Here is a 25,970-nt window from a genome sequence, read left to right as displayed (position 1 = left end):
AAAGCCTTTTAGGAACAGGAAGTATTAAATAGTAAAAATGATGCTAACGCAGGGGGGGCTAGGTTAGGAATACAGCTGTTTTTCCTGGTCAGCTATGAAAGACCTTAAGAGGAAAAATTTACCTTCCTTTTGGAGAGAATTTCTAAGCAGTCATCTAGGAATCAAACACTAAACCAAGAATTTTCCAGACTTCAAAAATTCACAAAATCTTATATAAACAATAAGGTTTTAAGGGTTAATATAAATCATCGAGTCCTGAATTTGTAGGAACATGATATATCAGCTGGACCTGAAGAATACTTCATTCTCATATTGATAGCAGTGGATTCTTGGATTGGGTATAATGAAAAATGTGCCCCACTTCTTAGGGGAATTGACTCTGTCTCCTACCGCCATCAATTGAGAATTACTCATGTAGAGTTATCCTAGTTTCTTTCAAATAAAGAAATCAAGGCAGAAACATTGACTTTTCTGCAGTTGGCAGAGCTGGGATTTAAATCTGAATCTTCAAAGTCCAGTGCATTTTTCATCCCTATTCCAATTATTTGAGAGGTGATAATAAAAGGAAATTTATGGGTTTGTGGCTAGTATTCCATGTTCAGAGTATAATCCATAATTTTTTTTTTTTTTTTTTTTGAGACAGAGTCTCACTCTGTTGCCCGGGCTAGAGTGTTGTGGCGTCAGCTTAGCTCACAGCAACCTCAAACTCCTGGGCTCAAGAGATCCTCCTGCCTCAGCCTCCCAGGTAGCTGGGACTACAGCCATGTGCCACCATGCCCGGCTAATTTTTTCTATATATTTTTAGTTGGCCAATTAATTTATTTGTATTTTTAGTAGAGATGGGGTCTCGCTCTTGCTCAGGCTGGTTTTGAACTCCTGACCTCAAGCAATCCGCCCGCCTCGGCCTCCCAGAGTGCTAAGATTTCAGGCGTGAGCCACCTCGCTTGGCCTGTATCCATAATTTTAAAATGAAACCAGCAGAGCAAGCTTCTGTAGATTCAAACATCACCCCCCACACACACACCCCCGCCCCGCACTAGTCATGTTGGCACAGAGGACAGACATATAAATGAAAGGAGCCACAGTGTCTAGTCTTCTTATCCCAAGTGTAACCTTAAGAGCTTGCTACAGAAACAGACTTAGAAATTGAAGTTGATTGATTGCTGAAAGAATTTACTTTAGGCTGAAAGGAATTATTCTAATTTCTGAGTAAGGCTTTTGACTTAAACAGTAATATATTAGCAGGTCTGCTCAACTTTCATTGAGTTAAAAAGAAACATGACCCAAGTAATAATATTAACATTTGATCACTCCAGCTTAGTTGAAAGAGACTAGAAATTTGGAATCTAAATAATGTATTGTTTCTTGACTTTGCAGGTCAACTTTAGATACTTAAAGATCTACTTAGGAAAAATGACACAGCTCCACAATCTATGATATGCTTCCTAATATGATAATCTAACTTAATGATTATCTAGATTTATCTATGCAGGGTATATAAGACTGCACCATTAAAATATTATTTCTTTTAGAACAAGGGAATGCCAATCCTGAATTTGCATCAGGTCCTTCACAATTACTTGTAGGGTTGTGGTGAAATTAGTCAGCTGAATTGTTGAAACTCCATTTAAAGCAAAATATGTTGACAGTTACTGGTTTTTGAGTAAAGGTTTTCAGGCTTTAGAGTGCATAAGAATTAGCTGAGGTGTATTAAACATGTAGATTTCTGCTCTTTCCCCAAAGATTCTGATCAGACTGTTGTGAACCCTGGTGTGGTGCTTCAGCAGGAGTCTGCATTTAACAAGCACTCCAGCACATTCAGACAAATGGTCTAGGAACCATACTTTGAGAAACACTGTTCTAAAAAACAAAGGGTTATAACAGGGGGGTAAACAAAAAAATTGAGGAAAACATGAAGCCATCAAAGGAGAATTCTTTATTTGTGGAGAAGCTGAATGGCTTTAGGTAGTTGATCTCAAATTGATTCCAATAATCCAAGGTATTCCACTGCCAATAGTGGGCAATGGTTTTTTATCTCAGTAAAGAGAAAAAGTATGGATTTGTATTTAAGTTTTCCTTTATTAAGCATTTAGTGCCTACTGTTTTTCTGCTAGTAAAACAAATAGGTAGTTAAGAAAGTTAATAGGTAGTTAAGTTCTGATTTTCAAAAATTCAGAAATAACCAATCAACTAAAGTTTGACAGCTTTTTATTTCTTTCTTGTGAACTCATGGTTATAGAGTTATCCCTAGATATCTGGGCTGGATTGATTTCAGGACCTCTCAAGGATATCAAAATCCACAGATATCACAGTATTTATTTGCATATAACCTATGCACATCCTCCCATATACTTTATTTATTTATTTAGAGACAGAATCTCACCCTGTTGCCCAGGCTAGAGTGCTGTGGCATCAGCCTAGCTCACAGCAACTTCAAGCTCCTGGGCTCAAGCAATCCTTTTGCCTCAGCCTCCTGAGTAGCTGGGACTACAGGCATGCACCACCATGCCCGGCTAATTTTTTCTATATATTTTTAGTTGGCCAGTTAACTTCTTTCTATTTTTAGTAGAGGTGGGGTTTCACTCTTGCTCAGGGTGGTTTCAAACTCCTGATCTTGAGCAATCCTCCCACCTTGGCCTCCCAGAGAGCTAGGATTACAGGCATGAGCCACCGCACCTGGCTCCTCCCATATACTTTAAATCATCTCTATATTACTTACAATACCTAATACAATATGAACTCTATGTAAATAGTTGTTATACTGTATTGTTTAGGGAATAATGACAAGAAAAAGGTCTATACATGTTTAGTACAGACTTTTTTCTTCTATTATTTTCAATCCGTATTTGGTTTAATTCACCAATATCTACAGATATGGAGAGTTGACTGTACTTTAAAAAGTGCATGAGTAAAGTATGTGTATTTTAGCTTATTAATATTTCCAACTGTATAATGGAATTAAATTTATTCATTTTGACATGCGATGTTCCACAAAAGAACATGGTGTCTTACAAAGGGCAACATGACTTCCAGAAGCTCCCCAAGATGTACAAGTTTGAGAACTGTACACCTTAGAGAAGGGGCCTGAGTTCATGGAATTCTTTATCATTGCATGGTCATTGCCTTGTTTATCCATTCGAAAGATGTTTTTTTAATGCTTGATTCGTGGAGCCACTGATCTAGTGACAAAGATGACCTTGGCCATGACCTATTCAGAATTTTGGTCAAGTGAGAGATTCAAGTGGACAAGTAGACAATATGTCTACAATATAGAGTGGTAAGAGTTGTGACAGATGAGGACTAGAGTGCTAAGGAACCAACAGACTGGACAGTTAACCTCTGTTCGTGAGGTCAGACAGCTCCTCCAAGGAAGTGTCATCTAATATGAAATATCAAGGCTTAGAGGAGTTACACATACTTTTGGTCTCTGTTTTATTGTTATGATCATATATAATTATTTTGTTGTGTTAGTCTTTGAAGAAAATGATCTCTGTGAGTAGGCTGTTTTCACATGCTGTTTGTTTTTGTTTTTGTTTTCTTTTTGTCTTCATTGATACATTTGCAGATTTGAGTTCTAAATATTTTTCAAAGCTGCTTTTTATAATGATGATGTCTGTTTTGAACTTGAGAACTCATTAGTCAGAAGATCTTTGCATTTGCCATGGATTGGCCAGTTTTGCCGTATGGTCTGTTCTCATAATCAGACATTTATAAAATTAGCACCCAAAAATTTCTGGCTTTTTGTATGATGAAACAGAACACTCCATTGCCCTGCAAGATGATTGCTTTTAATGATTGCTAAATGATTCTCTTTCTGTCTTACTCAAGAAAACTTTTTTTAATGACAACTATAAAGAGCTTTTAACACATTAAGTATCACAGGCCTTTTTGAACCATTTATCTATCTGATAGTGATATAATCATTTCTTAATCAAGTTAGTTAAAGATAAATAGGTCTTTTGTAGCATTGGTGGGACCTACCTTAAACATTTTTTTCCTTTCTGTTTAATCTCATATGGTAGCTTTCATACTTTTTAATTCTGATATTCTCTTTTCAATTTTATTCTATGTCTTTTAAAACAAAATGTTAGTTGGATTGCACCAAAAGTGGAAAGCATTGTCTCACTGTCTCTAATTCTTCTCCAATTCTCTCTTTAAACTGGTAACAATTAGGTGTTTGCACTTCATCAAAACCAGTTTTATCAAAGTCACCAGTGACCTCCATGTTCCAAAATCTAATGGTCAATTCTCCATCTTCATTTGCATTAACCTATTATCAACATTTGACAGAATTCATTACTCCTTTCTTTTTTTTTTTGAGACAGGGTCTCGCTTGTTGCCCAGGCTAGAGTGAGTGCCGTGGCGTCAGCCTAGCTCACAGCAACCTCAAACTCCTGGGCTCAAGCGATCCTTCTGCCTCAGCCTCCCGAGTAGCTGGGACTACAGGCATGCGCCACCATGCCCGGCTAATTTTTATATATATATATTAGTTGGCCAATTAATTTCTTTCTATTTATAGTAGAGACAGGGTCTTGCTCTTGCTCAGGCTGGTTTCAAACTCCAGACCTTGAGCAATCCGCCCGCCTCAGCCTCCCAGAGTGCTAGGATTACAGGCATGAGCCACCGCGCCCGGCATTACTCCTTTCGTAATGATTTCCAGGACTCTACTCTCTTGGTTTCCTCCTACCTCAGTGCATGTTCTTTCTTAGTCTCCTTTAATGCTTTCTCTTCTCCTTGGTATCCTAACATTACAGTATACATTATCTTAGGGCTTAGTAATAAAGCCATGCCTTTTCCTGAGTGCCAAATTGTCCATCTACCTAATACCTCCACTTGGCTGTCCAATACACATCTCAAAGTTAACATATCCAAAATTGAACTCCTGATCTTCTCCCTGAAACCTGTAATTTTCCTGCAGTCTCTCTACCCTTCCAGTTTTTCAAGCCAAAAGCCTGGGCTCTGCCTTTAAATTTATCAAGAATCAGATCTTACTGGTACCACCAGGGTCTAAGTCATCTTCATCTCTTACCTGAGTTATGGCAATAGCCTCCTATCTGGTTTCTCTGCTTCCACAGGTGTTCCTGTACAGGTTTTTCTCAAAACAGCAGTCAGAATAGTCCTTTTAAAATATGTCAGATAATGTCACTCTTTTGCTCAAAACCCTCCATTAACTCCTATTTCACTGATTAAAAGCCATAGTCTATTGATGACACTGCATGACTCACCACACTCCATTGCCTCTTCTGACTTCGTCTCCTGCTGCACATTCTCCTTCTGCGTTTCAGTCACCTTGGCCTCCTTGTTCTTTCTTGAACATGCTAGACATACCCTCCATAGAGCTTTTGCACCTACCCATTGTTCTCTGTGCCAGGAAAAACTCTTCTCCTAGATATTTATATGGCTTTCTTCCTTTGTTACATATTTGATCAAATGTCATTTTTTCAATGAAGTCCTAACCATTTACAAATTGAAACCTACCTGCCCCCTACCCTGTAGGGGCTCTCCCCTTACTCTGCTCAATATTTTTCCATAATATTTATCGATTTTTAACATGTACATGATATGGATAGCTAGACAGTGTTTATTGTCTGTGCCTCTTCCACCACCCCTACCCATGAGGACAATGATTTTGTTCACCAAGTATACCTCAAATGCCCAGAACAGTGCTTTGTATATAACAGGCATTCAGTAAATATCTCTTGAATAATTGAATGGTTTCATGACTGATGAAGGGGTTGAAACCCAGTTTGAGAACTCATTTTGAAAAGTGCTAGTCTAGTAGCTAGATGCAATATTTACTTTTTTGAGGTGCTATATATAACAAATGTTTTGGAATGAGTTAAAATTTTTATTTTTTTTAGTAGTTTTCAAGTGATCTTGTTCAATTTGGTTTATCCAGAATGCTTGCTGTAGTCACTCTACTAGTAATCTAAATGAAAAAATAACAGTACTTTTCTGTGTTATATAACTTTGAAAACCAGTTCCCCACTATTAGCAATTTGCACTACAGATTTCAGATTTTTTTAGGTACAAATATATATTAAATCATACCATACAGTAAAGTATACTATAATTATCCACAGCTTGCATTGTTTTTTTGTGTGTGTTTGTTTTGTTTTTGTTTTGTTGTGGTGGTCATTTTGTTTTGCACCATGAATGCCGTGTTTTGAGATGCAGTATAGCATGGTCAATCAGTAAGAACACAGATGCCAAGCTAGACTGTCTAGGTTCGAATCCCAGCTTAAGTGTTGTTTCAAATGACACTTGATATATATATGTATATGGATGTACATATAAATGTTACATATTGCCCTGCCTCATTGTTCATCATCATTATATAACATCCCTTATTCAATATACATTTAGGTTGTTTCTAATTCTTCCCTATTACAAAAAATAATCATGAGCATTAGTATGTGTTTGCACATTTGTACAGTTATTTCCACAAAATAAACACATAAATGTAAACTTTCTGAGTCTAAAATATAAATACTGTTGTATAGTGTACACTCACACCAATAATATATATATGCATGTGTGTTTCGCATACTTTTGCTGATGATGTATATTATTAGGCTTAAATATCTTTCCTTGTTTTATTTTAGTATTTTATGATTGATGACCTAGTTCTTTCCTCTGCTGCCATACCATGCTCACATTTTTATTCTATCTGAAATGTATTTTTGTGTAAAATGTGAGGTGGTGATCTAATTTTTTTTTTAAAAGAGTTAATTCTGTTACCTAAGGTCTTTTCTCCACTGATTGGAAATGCTACCTCTGTCACATAACAAACTCCCATGTATACCTTGATCTCTTTCTGGACTCTTATTCTGTTCTGTTGATCTGTCTATTCCCATCTATGCACCATCTGATTTTAATCACTGTAGCTTATACCTTTTGACATAGTAACACAAGTATACACACATTGTTCCTTTTTTACAGAATAATTATTATTATAGATACATTTTAGAATAACTTTATTGGGTTTTTAAATATACCCACTGGAATTTTGTTTCAAATAGTACTAAAAGTATAGATAAATTTGGAGTGAATTGTATCTTTACAATATTATTAAAACTTAAAATGTCTGTTCATTTATTCAGGGCTTTCTTTTTTATATAAATCTTAAATTTGTGTTATAAAAATGTATTGCTGTGTATTCTGTAGTTTTTATTACCATTTAGAATATGCTTTTTTCCTATTACAGAGTTTAATATAAGGTATTGATTACATGTGAATGGTTGTTTATCACACATTCATGTATATTTAACTTATATTCACTCACCCTTTTATACTCTAATTAATTTACCATTCTTAGGTTTTCTGACTTTACAGTCATATCATATGCAAATAATAAATTTCATCCTCCTTTCTAGTGTTTATACGACTTGCTTCTTTTTCTTAACTTACTATAGCAACAAGACTCCAGGATGATGTTGAGTAATTGGTGATGATAATAAGCATCATTGATTCTGTGTGTGTGTAATTTTACTGAAAAAAATTTTAGTTAATGACTTTATTGATTTGGTTAAATTATTATTTCTAATCAGACTTACCTCAAGTCTTATTGTTTTACATTAAACCAGAGAGCTATTGGGAAAGTGCAAGATCTTTTTCTACTCTAGAAACAATAAAAACCTAATCTTTGGCTAAAAATAAGAAGAATAATAATATCTGAATCCCTAGAAGTTTTTATCTGAGTGAAAGATCTACTTCCTCCAATCAAATGCCACATTAAAAGTTATGTCTAATAAAGTTCGATTTCAAAATTATATGAAATAATGCCTTTTTTGGCATTGTGAAGATGAATAATAGGCTAGGCTAGGCTTGGCTTTCTTCGATATTCAATTATTTGGAGCTCAAAATGGATAAGAGAAGTGGCTGCCTATAGCCTGGGAAGCAAATCCTCAGTGTGCTGCTAATGTGGGTTAGACCTCCCACCAGTATTACCTCACTCAACCTCTTCTCCCCTCCAAGCAGTCCAGTGCTGGTGTGATTCCTTAGACAGTGGAAATACTGATCTTGTCTACTTGAGTAGGCCTAAAGATTAGGTATAACAGATTGCGACTGAGTTAACTACTCCATCTGGGCAATAGACGATCAGAAATTTTAAATTTCAAACAGAATCAAGAATGAAAGGTCTTGGCTTATTTTTCTTTGACCTACTAGCTGCCTTTCATTCACAGATAAAGATTACACTTTAGATAATTATTGAGAAAGAAGAGAGCTTTTATACTTTTTCTTAAAACTGCAGAAAAATTTACTGTCTCTCCCTACTCAGTTTCTATATTTAGTGGTTGTATGCTTTTTTTTTTGGTTCAGATTTAAATTGTGCATGAAATAACCAGTTAAATTTCTCAATAGACATAGTCTACTTATGTTTGAATCTCTTTTTCCTAACTTAATAATACCAGTATTTCTCCCAAATTTTTTGTTATGAAAAAAGTCAAACATAAGTTAATTGTCTTGCAGAATGGCCCACACTCTGGATTTGTCTGATTATTTATTTATGGTTAACATTAGAACTTTTTATCATTGTAGTTTTAATGATTTAGATCCATTTGCTGAGAATAATTTGTACCTGTGTAATGTTACCACTTGATAATTACTAATATTGATACAATTCCTTTTGATGCTGTTACTGACTGCGATCTTAGTGGAGAGATCCGATAAAACTCTGAGAACAGGAACCTAATTTTAGAGTATCTTTGTTCTCTCCCTATTTCTAACAATGATTTTCTCTATGGCCTTGAATGAGTTACTCAACCACTCTGACTATAAATAACAAGCAGAATTGCCTATCTTGTTTAAAGTTCAGTGGTTTAATGACTAATGTTTATAAAGCCCATAGGACATATAAAGCATAGTTTCTGTGGTGATAATTAAAGAAATGACTGTAACACTTGCATTTTTGGTCCTTTCAAACAAAGTTGCATTTAACATTAATGTCATATCTTTTTTGTTTGTTTGTTTGTTTGTTTTTGGTTTTTTTTTTGAGACAGAGTCTCGCTTGTTGCCCAGGCTAGAGTGAGTGCCGTGGCGTCAGCCTAGCTCACAGCAACCTCAAACTCCTGGGCTCAAGCAATCCTACTGCCTCAGCCTCCCAAGTAGCTGGGACTACAGGCACGCGCCACCATGCCCGGCTAATTTTATATATATATCAGTTGGCCAATTAATTTCTTTCTATTTTTATAGTAGAGACAGGGTCTTGCTCAGGCTGGTTTTGAACTCCTGACCTTGAGCAATCCGCCCGCCTCGGCCTCCCAGAGTGCTAGGATTACAAGCGTGAGCCACCACGCCCAGCCTAATGTCATATCTTTTGTAGACACTTCTTGTCTCATGTATGTTTAGATCAAAATAAAGGGAAACTGTCATTAAGTGTCCATTGTGTGGTAAGCATTGTGCTAGATTTTTCACATCTTCACATTTAATTTTTAAATCTCCATATGGCGAAATATGTGAGTTATTATTTTTATTTTGTAGACAAGGAAACCAAGAATCAGAGATGTATAGTAAACTTGTTCTATTTTACAAACATACTAAGTGTCAGAGGCAGGCTATAAACCTAGATTTTTGTAAATTTTCTAAGCTAAGCTCTATCATTAGAACCCTTCAGGAAAACTTCTGAATATCACATATATTGATGAAAATCTCAAAAAAGCACTGGTAGCTATTAGTGAAGACTTTATATCATTTTCTGAGCAGAAACATTTAATATGTAGAAAATGTTTTTAAATATGTTAATATTCTAGTTATATTACATATCCTGTCACTGATTATGTTCTAGAATGTTGGCAAAAGATGAACTGATGACGACACTTCAGAATTGCTTCAACATTTTTAAGTCGTCTTCTGAAAAGCACCTTGGCAGCATAGCAAAGAGAATAGAAGAGTTCCTGGCCCAGTTTCAGAGCCTCGATGGTGAGAGTATAATATCCTGCTAATTCTACTGGCTATGACAGTCATTTAACTAAAATGAAATGGAAAACCCCACCTTCTTATGTGCTAAGTGATGAGAAATAAAGTAGTTCATGATCAGTCAGTATACTACGCCTTAGAATATCACATCTTAATAAGGCTAAATGTTTCTTTTCTAGATTTGGTTTAAACAATGAAGAGCATCAAATGGGCAGTAAAACAAATTCTTTATCCAGATGGACAGTTTGGAGGATTTGTCTAAAAACAGGCAAGAAAATAAAATAAAAAAGATTGGAGAAAGTAGCAGGGCATCATAATTAAGGACTCCTTTTAGAGGTTTTTTGTCTTAAGCATTTCATCAAGTTCTTTATAGATTTCAAAAACACTGCATAAATCATTTGTAAGCCTGAAAAATTAATAGTTATGAACTGCTTTCACAGCAGTGAGGCTCATTGGTATGCTGATTACCAAAATATGCATGAGGCTTGTTTTAATCGGATTTACAAAAGCTTGAATCTTTCAGTTCTAAATTAACTGAGGCAGCCTGGCGCTCCTCAGTGTTGGAGGCTTATAGTTTCTTTCATTTTGCATGACTTCCACATGATCATTTATATTTACTGAATGCCTGGGGTGCCTGATTGTATTTAGGTAGCCATGTTCTGTTTCCTAAGGCACCAGGACTTCTTTGTTCTACTGGGGCACCAGAGATTGATATTATTAACTGTTCATGGGCTCTTGCTCTGTTTCTAGTGCCAAAGTATAGTATTCTTTTGGTAGAATAAAAACAAAAAATTGGTGTGTACCTTTTACTTTTTTCCAGTTTACGGAAATTTTTAATGGATTTTTAGGGAAAGAGGCACCTTCATATATAAGCACACAGAATAGGACATGGCCTGGTGAGAATATCTTGTTTGCAATGTTCATTTTAATCCTTTCTATGTTTGGCAAATGTTCCTTTGTCTTAAAAATCCCTTGAATTTAGGAAACTGCTTTTGTAGAAATCCCCCCATATCTCTCCATAGCTGTAATGCAGGGCACCTGATGAGTGCTCAGTCATGGAAGACAAAGGAGAAAGTTTGCCTGACTGGAGTAGCATGAGCAGCCAGAATGAGGAAGTTCTCCACAGCACTAAGAGGTTTCCCTCCAGGTGATGTGTGGGCATTGCACTTTTGCCACTACAGAATGAGCTGAACCACTTTCAAAACATAAAAACCTTAAAGTGCTGGAAGTTAGTATTTTTGAGATCATTGAGTCCAGCTACAACCAGGAACTAAAGTCCAGGAAGAGAAAGTAACTTGATGGGGATTGCACAGCAAGCTAGTGGCAGGACCTGGACTAAACTCTTAGCCACCAGCTCATTGTTTTTTTCTCACTGATTCACAATTTAATTGTCCCCTAATTGTGGTCGCTGGACCAGTGAGGGGCCACTTTTAAGTACATAAATAGGTGTAAAATGCTTAGAAGAACAGAAGATAAATAAGGTAAATTCCAATCTTTTACAAAATTAGACTCATGGGGATTTCTGTAAAAAGAAACTGCAGATATAATCGTTTTAATTAGAGTTCATATAACATCTAGTGAACAAATTCTGTGATATGCTAGCAGTAAATAAAGGAATGCAGCTTTTTGAAATGGGAAGGTTTGAGATTAAGATGATTTAACAGCCTAAAGAATAAAGAATTTTACAAATTAAAGTAAAACTGCTGTCCTAAAGAAATATTTGTATTTCTTGATTTCCAAAAATGACTCATTATTAATAATATAGTGAAATTAAAACTCCCCACATTGGATAAATAGAAATATCTGACTATATCCCATCTCTGATTCCTCAGCAGTTACTACGTATTATAGCGTGGGCTTAAAATTACGGTTGGAAAGCATTAAGTAGGGCCCAATGTCATATTAGATTTGTTTCTAAGACTCTGCTACATGTTCATGAAATGGGACAAAGAATTTAGGAGATATTTTAATCTTAAGTTATGTTTTTCTTGAACCAGGAATTATCCATAGCTAAAAAGAAATATAAAATCTTTCAGGGCCGGGCGCGGTGGCTCACGCCTGTAATCCTAGCACTCTGGGAGGCCGAGGCGGGCGGATTGCTCGAGGTTGGGAGTTCGAAACCATCCTGAGCGAGACCCCGTCTCTACTACAAAATAGAAAGAAATTAATTGACCAACTAAAAATATATATTCAAAAAATTAGCCGGGCATGGTGGTGCATGCCTGTAGTCCCAGCTACTCGGGAGGCTGAGGCAGGAGGATCGCTTGAGCCCAGGAGTTTGAGGTTGCTGTGAGCTAGGCTGACGCCACGCCACTCACTCTAGCCAGGGCAACAAAAGTGAGACTCTGTCTCAAAAAAAAAAAAAAAAAAATCTTTCAGAACAACCCATATTCTCCAGATACATCCTCCTGTCATAGATTTAGGTCAAACAAACCATGTGAGTGTCAAGTTCCTAAAACCCACTCTGCATTTGGAAGAGTGTATGAACATGTGCTTCATGCTCTCTAGAAGCACAGCTATACATTTTACCAGTTATGGTTTTCTATTTCCTTTGCTAAAAAACTGTGATATACTTTATATTTTAGTTGATTATTTCAAAATTTTTCCACACTACCCTTTCATACTCAAATAATGTTGTGTCAAAAATAGTTAATTGAAAGATCAAGACCAGGTTTGCTAGGGTGTAGATAGTATTGTTTACAATCTTGGCATAATCAAAGGAAAATAATTTAAGTTTGTATGGTTTTTTAAAAAGCCATTTTAAAAAGCACACATATTTGAGGCTTTTGATGGTTTGTGGGGTTTTTATTTGATTGTATCTTTTTTTCATTGTGCTAACACTTTTAAAATTCAGTAGCTGTTTTTTTAAAGACCTCACTACAGGATAAGTTATGTAAATTTATTGATCTTCAGAACCCAGAAGAAATCATTTATCTGATGGAACCTTGATCCCTTGCCACATTAAAAAAAAAATAGGTGAAACTTTACTTCCTTTTGGATTAATAGTAATGTTGGTTCTCTCGACTTAGATTTACCCAAATTGCTGTATATTGGTTTTATTTTAAAAGCAGATGCCAAAGAGGAAGAAGATGCTTCTGGATCACAGCAAAAGGGGCTTCAAAAGACAGACCTCTACCATCTTCAGAAGGTCAGGTCACTTTCTTTTCCTTCCAGCTACATCCTGTGACACTCCCTTTTTTCAGTTTGTGCTCTAGATTAGCTCTGCCTGGATGTTTTTATTTTCATTTTTAAATCACAACCAGGAACGAAGCACACTTTGTAACTCACTTATGAATTGAACATCCTGTTTATCTCACTGCCATCTTCACTCTCAATATATGCGGTCTGGAATCTATGAGCCAACATAGGTGGAAACTCTTCCTATAGGCTCAGAGAGAGAAATATAATTTACTAGCAGTAAGGGAAAATGAGAACATGGTTGCAAAAAAAAGAATCTGATTATTTATCTGATGTATTTATTTTCGTTTGATCAAACTTAGATTCAGAAAAGCCTAACTCATTAGTTTGAGTTGCTTTCCTTTTTTTTTTTTTTTTTTTGAGACAGAGTCTCACTTGTTGCCCAGGCTAGAGTGAGTGCCGTGGCGTCAGCCTAGCTCACAGCAACCTCAAACTCCTGGGCTCAAGCGATCCTCCTGCCTCAGCCTCCCGAGTAGCTGGGACTACAGGCATGCGCCACCATGCCCGGCTAATTTTTTCTACATATATATTAGTTGGCCAATTAATTTCTTTCTATTTATAATAGAGACAGGGTCTCGCTCTTGCTCAGGCTGGTTTCGAACTCCTGACCTTGAGCAATCCGCCCGTCTCGGCCTCCCAGAGAGCTAGGATTACAGGCGTGAGCCACCACGCCCGGCCTGAGTTGCTTTTCTTGATTTTTTTAATGAATATTCATAGTATAGAGCAGAACTTCAGCCACATTATGTCCATTTTATTCTTTTTCAGATAGTTCTAACTTTAGTATCTTGATTGTCAAAGTAAAGAACTGTCTTTGTACTGTGATACCAAGTTGTGATAAATGTAGAGTAAAATTTCAATCACAAAACAAAACACATGGACTCTATTGTGTTAGTATGACAAAAAGGCAAGGTTTTTTTTCTCCTTCTTCTAAGTCCTTTTCTTAAATGAATTAATGAATGTGAATAGTGAGCACTCTACTTACTATATAACTTAGTAAGGAAGTAAACTGTCCTTTCCTGTTTCCCTGAAAATTTACTTGATATATATTATAAAGCAAAACATCTGGGAGGAGAGATTCTTGCCAGACCTTAAAAAAATAAGCCAAGCATGACTCATGCTTACAATCCTAGGACATTGGGAGGCTGAGGTGGGAGGATCTCTTGAAGCTAAGAGTTTGAAACCAGCCGGGGCAACATTTTTTATAGAGACCCCATCTCTACAAAAAAAAGTTAAAAAAAAAAAAAAAAAAAAAAAAAGAATAGCTGGGCATGGTGGCACATGCCTGTAATCCCAGCTACTTGGGAGACTGAGGCAGGAGGATCGCTTGAGCACCTCTACCTGAGAAAAGAGCTCCCTCTGAAGGGGTTTCTATCTCAGAACCACCAGAAAAGGTATATTCTTTTATCCACAGTCTTTATTGGAAATGAAGGAGTTAAGAAGAACAAGTAAGAAGCAAACCAAGTTTGAAGTACTCAGAGAAAAAGTTGTGAACTTCATTGACTATCTAGTAAGGTGAGTCTAAAAAAATCATGCTATTTTCCAAATAATTCTGGTGTAATAATACCTGTCCATAGCCAATCCAGAACATTTTCTTCTAATTTAGGCTTTCTGCTTTTCAGGTCTCTCCATCCAGCCTTGAACTGAAATTTGTTTTCTTTTTCTATCCTTATTAAGAAGTCTAATCAAGTGACTTAGTTTATTCTTTTCCTATCAGTTCAGGAACACAGGCTTAAATTTGATCTAGTTCATTAGGCCAGGTGGTGAGAAACAAGGAGACAGAAAGTGTATGTTTTTCCTCTTTCTAATAACAAAGTATTTGCATTGCACTGTCTTTCCTAGGAGTAAATGTCAGAAAACAGAGCAGAGTAGCCATGCTGCTCTATTTTAGCCTGAATAAAGAGCTTCTAATGCTAAAGAGTACCAGTGCAACTTGTTATCAGCACTAAATTAACCTTGAGACATGTACTAAGTAAATGTAGAAGTCTACCAGTCCAACCTGTATTTTAAGATGATTCCTTTTTGAGAAACACAATTATTCTGATTCATGCATTTCCCAAAAGCCAACTTTATGTAGCTGTGTAAAATCACCTACCTAAGATACTTTTCAGGAAGTTAGGACATGCTACAGAAAAAAACGAGAAGTGTACAAAAGAAAATGACTTAATAATTAAAAAGTAGAAAAAAATGGTTATTATTTATTCTATTTTTTAATGACAATTCAAACCCAACAGCAGGCTATGCACTGAATAGAATAAAGTACTGAAAAAATAGTAGCTTGGTTATTAAAGACAAAGAGTGGTTTTCTGATAAATTACATATCCTTCCTAAAAGTCAAAAGTTCCATTTTCCAGAACAATGTGGGGGCAGAGTCATTGTTCCTACTCATTGGGGAGAAATTACTAATGCCATGAAAGAGGTCCAAAATAATCAACCAAGTGTGGCAAAAAGACTGTTAAAGAGAAAGAAATGTGTCATAACAAAATGATGCACTGCAATGTTGAACTGACCTACTAGTTAAAAATTACATTTTAGAACTCAGACTGTTAAGCTTGCCCTATCAGGCTTTCTGTTCTTGTAGGTTCTAGCCTCAGGCTATACTGACTTTTCCCCTTCCACCATGCAGTGAACATTGTCGTCACTAAAAATAATTTTGCAGTGTAATTTGGCATCATTTATAGGCCAATCATCAGGTTCCTGAGTTCCTACAAATCCCAGACAAAAGGCTCTGAAACCACACTACCCTTTCATGATCTTTGACCTACTATGTCTGACTTTTTATGTTTCTGAGTGATGATCAAAAATGCTGAGCATGATTGAAGTGTGTTGTGTGGTAAAATCACAAACTCTTCCTTACTAGGATTTACTATCTTCACCACGATTGTCTATCCCAGGAGAGAAGAGATTAGGACTGTAGCATGTTAGAGCTAAAAGGAACCTGAGGAGTCAGTCCTGTGGCAGCTGAAGCCCAGAGAGGAGGCTATGACTTGTGCAAGGTCACACAGTCCCAGACTCTTGATATCTGTCAAAAGGCCCTCTCCATTTCTCCACACAGCCCCTCTGAAGACCACATCACAGACGTACAGACAGAGCTTGACATTATGGAGAAAAGATATCCTTTAAAGATAAATGTAAGCAGTAGACTTGAGGCAGGGTTCATAGTATACCATGAGCAGCTTCAGCAAAAATACTAATGGGTAAGAATAAATTGCCAAATCTTGAGAGCTGAGAATAAATTGCCACTTTGTAAGTTACCATTTACACCAAAATCAAACTTCAACTTTGTAGCCCTTGTTGATACTAATTCTACCCATTCCTTTAGAACCACCTCTTTGGGGAAGAATTATCATTTATTTATAAACTCTGAACCGAATCCAAAATGAGCATAATGCAGTGCTTTATTGCCAGGCTCATTGCTTATTTCTTCTCACAGCAAATAAGTTGCAGAAGTATATTTCTATGCCAATGTCTAAGTCTATAGTCACACAAAAATTCTAATGTATGATGTTGTTTTGTCACTGTTGTTGTTCAACTGTTGTAGCCCAGTGGAAACAAAATAAAGTCAAATGTTTTATTTTGCCTCTGATGGAGGTTCTTTGAGGATATCCCAAAAGGCCTTTTACCTGGGAGTTTCCTAAATTTCTTAACATTAAATGTAAAAATGTTAAAATAGGTGAATAGTACAAATGTGAGGTGCTAGCTTGAATTTCTGATAATGACTATCTGGCTGCCTTGTTAGATTTCCAATCTTTATTACATAGCAGGGACTTCAGTAAGATCTTTTAATGACAGCCATGTGTAATGATTGGAGAGTAATTGTATGAGGTTAGTGCAGGAAGAGTTTATGGTCAGAAATCACAAATTGATAGCCAGCCATCCAGGAAGGCACTCAGCATCGCAGAAACCATTCCCTGAGGCTGCAGCTAAGTTAACTCAATCTTGAGTAATAAAGATGTTAGCAGTACTGGAAGCACAGAATTCTCATTCTTAGTGAGGGGTAGGCAAAATCATACACTCTTGGCAAATAAGTTTTGTTCCAGGTGAAGGGAAGAGCATTTAGAAGTAGAATGAGCAAGGGGTCAGGAGCTCCTGACACAGAGGAGGAAGAAGATGGTGAAGAGTCATATGCATGTTGAATACCCTTTTTTCTTCCTCTTTTCTTCAAAGCCACTGACCACACCAGGGCAGAGCAGGTGTAGGGGGATTTTCTAGGCAGTGCTATTCTCTCCAGAAAGAGGAGAAAAAAGTCAGGACACCCAGAAAAAAAGGATAATGTCCTCCATGGCTAGGCTGAAGTAACTGCTTTGCTCTGCCCACATTGGTGGGAAAAGAAGCTGACACAATCTGTCATGTGGCCAAAATACGTTAAGCTCAGGACTGGACTAAGCCCCAGAAATCTTCTTTATGAAGGCATGTGCGTTAACTATATACTTTAATCCACTTAGTGACTTATTACTCTTGTCTTTGAGTTCCTGTGCCAAAGCTTCTCAGTTCCAATTTGCTATCCTCCAGGCCACCCAAGAACCACGTCGCTGTCGTGGCACAGATCAGCTGATTGAAACTGAACTTTTTTGTGCCTTATTTTTTAAGTTTGTATTTCATTAAAATTGTTTTGTCATCTAGCTCATAGAGGAAAAAAGAATCCAAAGTTATGGTGAATTTTTTTAATAATTGAAATTCTATGGATGAATAATTTATTTTTCAATACTCTGAAGAACTAAAATTTAGTCTTTTCTTTTTTCTAAAGTAAAAAGTAATTCTCATGTATAAAAATCTTTTGAGGTATCATTTCCATGAAAAGTATCAACTAAAACATTTTCTTTGACAAAAAGAATTTCCTAAACTCTTAATTCCAGGCCTGAGGATCGTGTTTAACACTTCCAAGAGTTAAATGTTTGCTGTGGTAGAGAATGTGAATATCTGTTCTCTAAATAATTTACTTTAAGAAATCCATTAATACTTTAAGAAATTCTACCTTAAAGATGTTTGAGCAGAAATGTAAATTATGTACATTTGTTCCTAAACTCAAAACTGAAATACATAGTTTCTTGTAAAGAGTCTGGAGGAAGTTTTAAAATTGTATGGAAGAGGTGCAATTCTGAGTGAAACTGTTCTACATCTGATATTTAGGTTTTGTTTCATTTGGTTTTGGTTATTGTTGATTTTTAAGTAAATTGGTTAGTCCTCTATAGAGGATTGACAGAATGTTAAATTGAAAATAAACTTGTGCTTATCTAAATGCTGATATCTGACTTTGGCTGTTTCAGAGAGTACCTTCTGCCTCCTGAGACACAGCCTCTCCACGAGGTGGTGTACTTCAGTGCTGCCCACGCCCTTCGTGAGCACTTAAATGCTGCTCCACGAATTGCCCTCCACACTGCACTCAACAATCCTTATTATTATCTAAAGGTGAGAAGCAGATTCAGTTCCCTTACAGTTTAGCTCAGGCTCCGGGCTTCATTGTCGAGAAATATTGTAAATTTGTCGTTCTATTTTAATAGAGAGTTGGCAGCTCAGGGTTACACCTCTCATATATTTTTAAAAGTTCTTTAGACTTTGGAGGGAATTTCTTACACAGTAAAGATACTGATCAGTAGTCAACTGATGCTGCCAAATTTTGACCATTTGTAAACTGCCCTTCATAGGCATTAAGACTTGAGAGTATAATGCTACTACTCTTAATGAAAATAAAGGAAATGTTTCCTACAGACATAGCAGCAGATACGGATCAAACAATATGGCCTAATGAAATTACTTGAAGAACCAAATGATTTTTTCTAGTGGGCAAAAGAAAGAAATACTTTGGGATTTCATCTTAGATTTTAAAACAAAGAAAGATATATTCTTATATCTGCAGAGCTGGGTGTAGAGGATGGCCAACAATCTGCTGCTAAAACTCCTGTGGCAACACACCACAGCAGAGCCACTTGTCTAAAATTCAGACACAGTTACCAGTTCCTTGAAGTTCTTTAAACAATAGAGTTGAAGACAGTTCACAATTTTAAAAACTAGCTTTCTTATAACCAGGTAAAAGCTATAAATATATATATGTAAAAGAGTTGTAAGTTATCAACTCAGTTAAGTACCTAGAAATCTTGCCACAAAAGATACTTAAGAAGTGACTCCAGAAAGCCTATGAAGAACATCCCAACATACTGGTTTCCTCTTGCAAAATGGCACACAGATATGCCAAGTATTGCAAAGAGAATACACTGAGAAGGAAGATATAAGTCAATGGTTTTCAATGACATTGATAGTAGAAAGCTTGAATAATTTCATATTAGAAGAACAAAAAATATCAATTATTTTTAATATATAAACCACAAGTTAAAACTCTTTATAAAAATCTTGTGTTCCTGGCTAGTAGGTCACAGAAGAGAACTGATGTGATTTCAGCCATCTTTGGGAGGGGGATATATTATATTATCCAGGGTGGGGTGTCTGAGATTTTGTGTTTCTCAATAAAAACCATGGATTTCGAATAAGTTGAAAAAACACTGATGGTTCCTCTGGGGCTTAAGATCTGTAGTGTTAACAGCACAGTATTGTCTTTGAAAGATAACTTACATCCCTGGTAGTAGTATGTTGGTATTTACTAACATAGTAATTGCTAGAATTCAGCTAATTACAAATGTTAGAAGTACCAATTTATTGAATATTCCCAAAGAATTCCATGAACTTTTTATGGCAGTAAAATCCATTAGGGTCTCAGATATTAATAAAATGAAAAATATGCTTGTCTTCTGACCAGGGAATATTTGTCTAATAAGTAGGAACTAGAAAGATTATGACTAGGACCCAAACCTAAACAAGCACTGGCTAACTATTAAAGAGTAGACTCACTCACTACTAAAGGAAACCAAAAGATTCCATTTACTAGTTTACTAAATTTAGGTTAGGAGGTTCATTAATGTCTTATTTTGTTGTAATTATTTCTAAACGTAGTCATCTTGGTTTATGCTCTTTTTTTAGAATGAAGCACTGAAAAGTGAAGAAGGCTGCATTCCAAATACTGCCCCAGACATCTGCATAGCATATAAACTGCACCTAGAGTGTAGCAGGCTAATCAACCTTGTGGACTGGTCAGAGGTAGGTCAAGGGGAAAAGAGCAAGCTGTATATTTGTCCAACCATTCATGACAACTTTCCTGGAATATTTTTATCTTTTAGTGCTTTGGAGCTCATCTTTTATTTTTTAATGCCTTATCTTTTGTTTAGAAAGCATAAATTGCCTCAAACTTCAAAAGGTACTTAGGAAATAGTAGCTCAACAATCCCCACTCCCAATCCCCTGCTCGCTGATCCTGCATTCCACAACCAAGCCAATTCTGTGTTCATGCCAGGTCAAAATAAGTATGTGATCTAACCCGATACTCAGCATTAAGCAGAAACTAAACAATTTAGGTCAGTTCTTTTATTCCACAAATATTCACTAGCATTTCCTATCTTGCATAAAAGAAAAAATATTGGAATGACTACACAACAGATTTAGGAATCAGGAAGTACAAGGAATACTTGGCAAAGGCAAAGCCATGGACAACTGTTATTCTTTAAAATAAACAACTCTATTCCTTCCCTCCTCAGAATAGTATTACAAAGATCTTACCTCTGTCTAAGGCCTTACAGATACCTTGTCACCATTAAAACATATCTATAATTGGCTCCTTACAAAAAACAAACAAAAAACAGGCATCTTCCTGGGATAAAGTTAGAAGTAGAAGATATCAGGCTTTCTTTACCTTTTAACTTTCACTTTGTTTCTTGTTTTTCTCTGCATACTTCTTAGTTCTCTGAAACAAGATTATTCAGGAACCATTACGTTACATTTTAATGTGTAATTAAAGTGATCATCAGTATAGTTTTAAGAATCAAAAAAAAAAAAAAATGTGCCAGTTAGCAGCAGCAGCAGTCCTGTCAGACCTGGTCTAATTACAGAACCATCAAAGGAAATATGGTAAAAATGTTTGGCAGCTGTAAAGATTTTTATTTCTTCTGTCTTATCTATTCAAAAGGCTTTTGCAACAGTTGTGACAGCTGCTGAAAAAATGGATGCAAATTCTGCAGTCTCAGAAGAAATGAATGAAATTATCCAGTATCCTTTTAAAACCATTTCTAGGTACACATAGAATGTAAGTTTAGTTTCTTCATATCTACATTAGAGATTTATAAAGATGTGCCCCAAACCACCTTATTATTTGTCAGTATTAACCATACTATGCCAGAATGACTGATTCTGTATTCCTAAATCTTTATTTTGAATTGAATCTAAAATGAGACCAAGCCTAAAATATTTGGTCTCAAATTTATATCAAGATTGTCTTTTAAAATTTATCAAAAATGAAAAAGTATCATTATTGAATTCTCTATTTTTCTAATGTACTTTTAGAGGTGGAGGCAGGGAGCGATTTTGATACTATGTGAAAAATTAGATTTAGGTAAGTGTTAAGTACTTTCCATTTATGTCTTATTGACAGTGGATTCTGATTACATTTGATGTTTTCCAGTAAGGGTTATAGTTTAGTTTAGTCAAAAATACAGCATGCCCAATTTCCTTAGCTAAAGCCTCCAGTGCTCGGTTTATTAGAGCTGTTTCTGAACTAGAACTTTTAGGATTTATAAAACCTACCAAACAGAAGACTGACCATGTGGCAAGGCTAACATGGGGAGGCTGCTAGAAATACCACTAGAGGAGACTATTTTCCTGAGAAGAGAAATGTATAATCCCCATGTGATGTTTAACAAGAAAGTATGCTAACTTCAAACAGGTGTATATCAAAACACCTTTGGAGTACTTTAGAATCTAACATACCTACAGTATAACTAAAACCTCTCACACATTATTGCTGTACTTTTCACAAAGTCAATGTTAGTCATTCTTGAACATACAGTGTATAAATGTAATAAATTCCTTTATCTAGGAGTATAAATTATTTGCAGTTGGTTTAGTAGTACTCATTCTTCCTCCCCCAATTTCTTGCACTGACATTCCTCATTTTAGTGTATTATACAATAACTAATATGAATATTCTACAGGTTCGTTTCTCCTGGTGACTACACAGGTTCTAAAACTGCCTCTGCCTTCCCATTTCCTTTAGTCTTACAACTTTAAAGAAGGTCCCAAGTTGTTAGGCTTTATAGCAGTAAATATTCCATTTATAGATGACCCATCATGGAGTCTTAGAGCCAGTTAGGCCTCTGTAAGTCTCATCCCAAACTTATAAAACCCAGATGAGGAAAGTAAGGCCCAGATGCCATGGCAAGAACTCATCAAGACCTAATGAAACAAAGATACCTAAAGTTCATTATTTAATGTTCTATTCCTAAGAGAATTCTGGAACTTATATTTAAACTACTCACTAACATACCAAAATTACCATGTAAATAGTAGTTGGGGAGGAAAGTTCATGTTCAGAAAAAAACTCATGTAAAACTGTTTTGGTTTGCAAACCTTAGAACTATGTAATTGTAGGAGGATATCTGTGTTTGCATGGGCACATGTGCATGTGCACACACACATGCATGTGCACTTTGAGGACAATTTTAACATACAAGTTGAATATACCTTATTTGAATTGCTTGGGACCAGAAGTGTTTTTGATTTTTGGAGTATTTATATTATACTCCCATTCAACATCCCAAATCCCAAATGCTCCAATGAGGATTTCCTTTGAGCATCATGTCAGCACTTAAAAAGTTTCAGATTTTGGATGCTCCACCTGTATAACCAAACCTCAATTCTAGAGAATAAAAGGAGGTATTAATATGGGTTTAGAATAAAGAATATCTTAGACCTATGGCAACATGGTGGGCTGAGATGACATTAACGGATAGTTGCTCCCCCCTTCACTCCCTTCTTCAAACACATAAAAATGCTAGATAAAATACATCCCCAAAACAGATTGTCAAAATGTTGCCAAGGCTAAAAAGAAGGGGAAACCCAAGGTACCAGGATAGAGTTAACTGTAAGTCAGAGAAGAAAGCATCTAGCCCTGAAGAGCTTTGAGAAAGATAATTACCACAGTAGCATTAGTTAAGGTACATTAAGTGTCTTACCATGTTCATCTAAAAGATGCCAGGATTTCTTTTTGAGCAGAACTTAGACACCTGTACATATGTACACAGGACTGTCAACTTGAAATTCAGAAAATTTATTAAGTGCAAACACAAACACCACCATCATAAGAAATAAACTAGACAAATGTAGGCTTTGTCACCATGGAATCCATGTATTAAAGATAGAGCCTCTGTCATCCCAGGGGTCCTGAATGAGGGCGCAGAGCAAAGTCTCTGCCAAATAAATATAATCAAAGAATAAGTTTCTATTATGTGAAGTCAATGAGATTCCATGATTTACCTTCACAGCAATTTCGATTTTTCTCAGTACTCTAGTCATTCTCCTTCAGTCAAATGTACCCCAACTATGTTTCTTTTTTTTTTTTTACAATGGTTGATAACTATCTAGGAAAAGAATGTGTAGATGATTTTAAGGATTTTTCCATCTATTGCCTATTTAAGTGAGGCAAGAGGAAGGTTTTCTAATAACTTCATACTGTGGTAATGAGAACACCATCAGTATGTGTAATGTGGTTTCCTCCAGCTTCCAAATGATTCACATGAGCACCAGATAAAACTGTGTTTAGAAACTATTTCTTTAAACAACACTCATACAGCAAGATATTTATTACTCTATAAGATACAGAGGAACTGGCCTCACACAGACCAGCAGATTCACATCTGTCTGAGGCACAGGTTCACTGAGTAGAATATGTAGCCATGCCTTATTTTTCTTTTGCTGGGCACTTGGGTGAACCTAAAAGCATGTCATGCACTGAACCACTTTGATTTTTTTTCACTAGCTATTTAAAGATTAGGTGAGAGAGTAGCAGGTTAGAAACTGTCCTATTTTCATAGTGAATACCCAAAAGAGCTATAAAATTAATACATGCAGCTTCTTTGTGGTAACTATTAATGGAACACAAAACCCTAAACCAGCCTATGAAGTGTCAGCTCAATTAATCCTAGAAAACTTTAACCAAAATACATTACAAATGGAACATTCTGATTTATTAAATCTTTTTACAAAATACTGATCTGAAAATCGTGAAGTAGTTTGAAATTCATCCAAAAATACTGAGCATGTACCATGTGTCAGGCACTATTCTAGGCACTTGTGATGCTTGATCATTGTCTTCATTGCATTCTAGCAGGGGTAGAACAGAAAATTACATGTTACAGAAAAAAAAAAAAAAGAGCTGGGTGAAGAGAACCAGGATGTCAGGCTGCAATTTTAAACAGAGTGGTTAGAGCAGGGCTCATTGCAATGACATTTGAGCAAAAACTCAAAAGTGATGAAAGAATTATCCATTAAGTTTTGTGGGAGAAGAGCATTCTAGGTAAGGAATAGCAGTAACAAAGATCCTAAAGCAGAAGTAGGTAAGCTACATTGGAGGAACAGCAAAGGCAGTCAGTGTGGATAAGGCAGAGCAAGAGAAATTCAAAGGAAGGGAATGAGGAAGGGTGGAATGCAGATAATTTGGGGCTCTGTAGAACATTTTAAGGTCTCTCACTTTTACTTAGGTAGGAAGCCATCTAAGTAAAGACGTAGACCTTTAAAGGAATACTGTGGTTGCTGTGAGAGTAGAATGGGATGGGTGAATGGAGACACAAATGAGACAAAACAAAGGCCAGTTAGATCACTGAAATAATCCAGGCAGCCACAATAATGTCTTAGACTAGGGTAATAGTAGTAGAGATGTTAAGATTTTAGGTGTAACCAAGATTAGGTGAAGGACATGAAGAGTCCAAGACTTTTTGGTTGAAAAACTGGAAGAGCAATGTTGCCTTAAGTGATTTGGGAATGACTGGAAGGAAGAATTCAAGAGGAAACAAGGAGTTTGGTTTGAGACATAAATTTTGAGATATTTATTAGATATCCAAGTGGAGATATCACCCAAGGAGGTGAATATAATCTGATATCCTTATGATTAAACTCACCAAAATGAGTATTAGAAGAACCAGCAAGAAGCCCAAGGTTGAGCTTTTGGGTCACACCTGTAGTATCTTGCAAGCCAACTGAAGACAGTGTTCCAAGGTCAAATACAGACTGTAGATTGGATTTAGCAATGTGGAAACCTTTGGTGATTTTACTTTGAAGACAACGCCTAATAGGCATCATCCTTCAGAATACCTAAGCAAGTGTACTTACACTAACCCTGGAAAAGCTATACATTATGTGATGTTATATGCAGGAGCAGAAGATTGTGGGAGTCTTGTGTCCATGAGTAAACAGGGTGCTCTTGCAAAATATTCACTTACTAACACCAATTACTATAATTTTGAAGTACGGGAGTAGAGAGAACCCAAATGGGGCAAAGAATCATTTCCAATTCTGGCTGCTTGGATCACCTAGGCAGCATATTAAACAGATTCCAACAGTTCTCCACTAGGGGTGGAGAATGAGAATCTTTAAAAGCTCTCCAGGTAACATTGCTAATGCAGTGTCTGCTTTATATATTCTTTGGCCTATGAAAGAACTTGACATGACCCTAAAGATAGCTTTGACATTTTAAGCCTCCAGTATTTTTCTCATTTATTTTTCCTTACAAAGAATTCTATGTGCATTTATTAATCAGATCTACTGAACACATTTACACAATACAATAGCCTAAGTACAGCACAATATCAGAACTGCCTTTTACTAAAAGATGACTACTAACACTAAATTTTGTAGATGTTTACTTATTAAAAGCAATTTCAGGCATCTTTGGCAATTCAGAATCCCTAGGTAGCTAATATAACCTTTCTGTTGAAATCATGTGTGGTTGGTAATCAACCAGGAAGTTGTAGACATTTCTTTTCT

The 25,970-nt window shown here is 36.1% G+C and overlaps 1 protein-coding gene across 5 annotated transcripts in view; it reads left to right on the top strand.

The window, feature by feature from the left end:
* Positions 1 to 22,041, top strand: part of ORC3 (origin recognition complex subunit 3) — a 64,287-nt gene extending 42,246 nt beyond the window's left edge. For 4 of the 5 annotated variants that reach the window (XM_012750892.2, XM_020287029.2, XM_012750889.2 and 1 more), the window contains 7 exons: positions 9,788 to 9,921; positions 12,987 to 13,066; positions 14,528 to 14,628; positions 18,381 to 18,522; positions 20,086 to 20,202; positions 21,124 to 21,203; positions 21,681 to 22,041. In XM_012750892.2, coding sequence (XP_012606346.2) covers positions 9,788 to 9,921; positions 12,987 to 13,066; positions 14,528 to 14,628; positions 18,381 to 18,522; positions 20,086 to 20,202; positions 21,124 to 21,203; positions 21,681 to 21,786 — 760 coding nt within the window. In that variant the 3' untranslated portion in view covers positions 21,787 to 22,041. The remainder of the gene's footprint in view (positions 1 to 9,787; positions 9,922 to 12,986; positions 13,067 to 14,527; positions 14,629 to 18,380; positions 18,523 to 20,085; positions 20,203 to 21,123; positions 21,204 to 21,680) is intronic. The other variant, XM_012750891.2, reaches the window with a different exon arrangement.
* The last annotated feature ends 3,929 nt before the right edge of the window (positions 22,042 to 25,970 follow it).

Source organism: Microcebus murinus, chromosome 5 (assembly GCF_040939455.1).
Source record: "Microcebus murinus isolate Inina chromosome 5, M.murinus_Inina_mat1.0, whole genome shotgun sequence".
Classification (NCBI taxonomy): domain Eukaryota; kingdom Metazoa; phylum Chordata; class Mammalia; order Primates; family Cheirogaleidae; genus Microcebus; species Microcebus murinus.
Note: the sequence above shows the minus strand (reverse complement) of the source record. Positions and strands in the feature narration are given on the sequence as shown.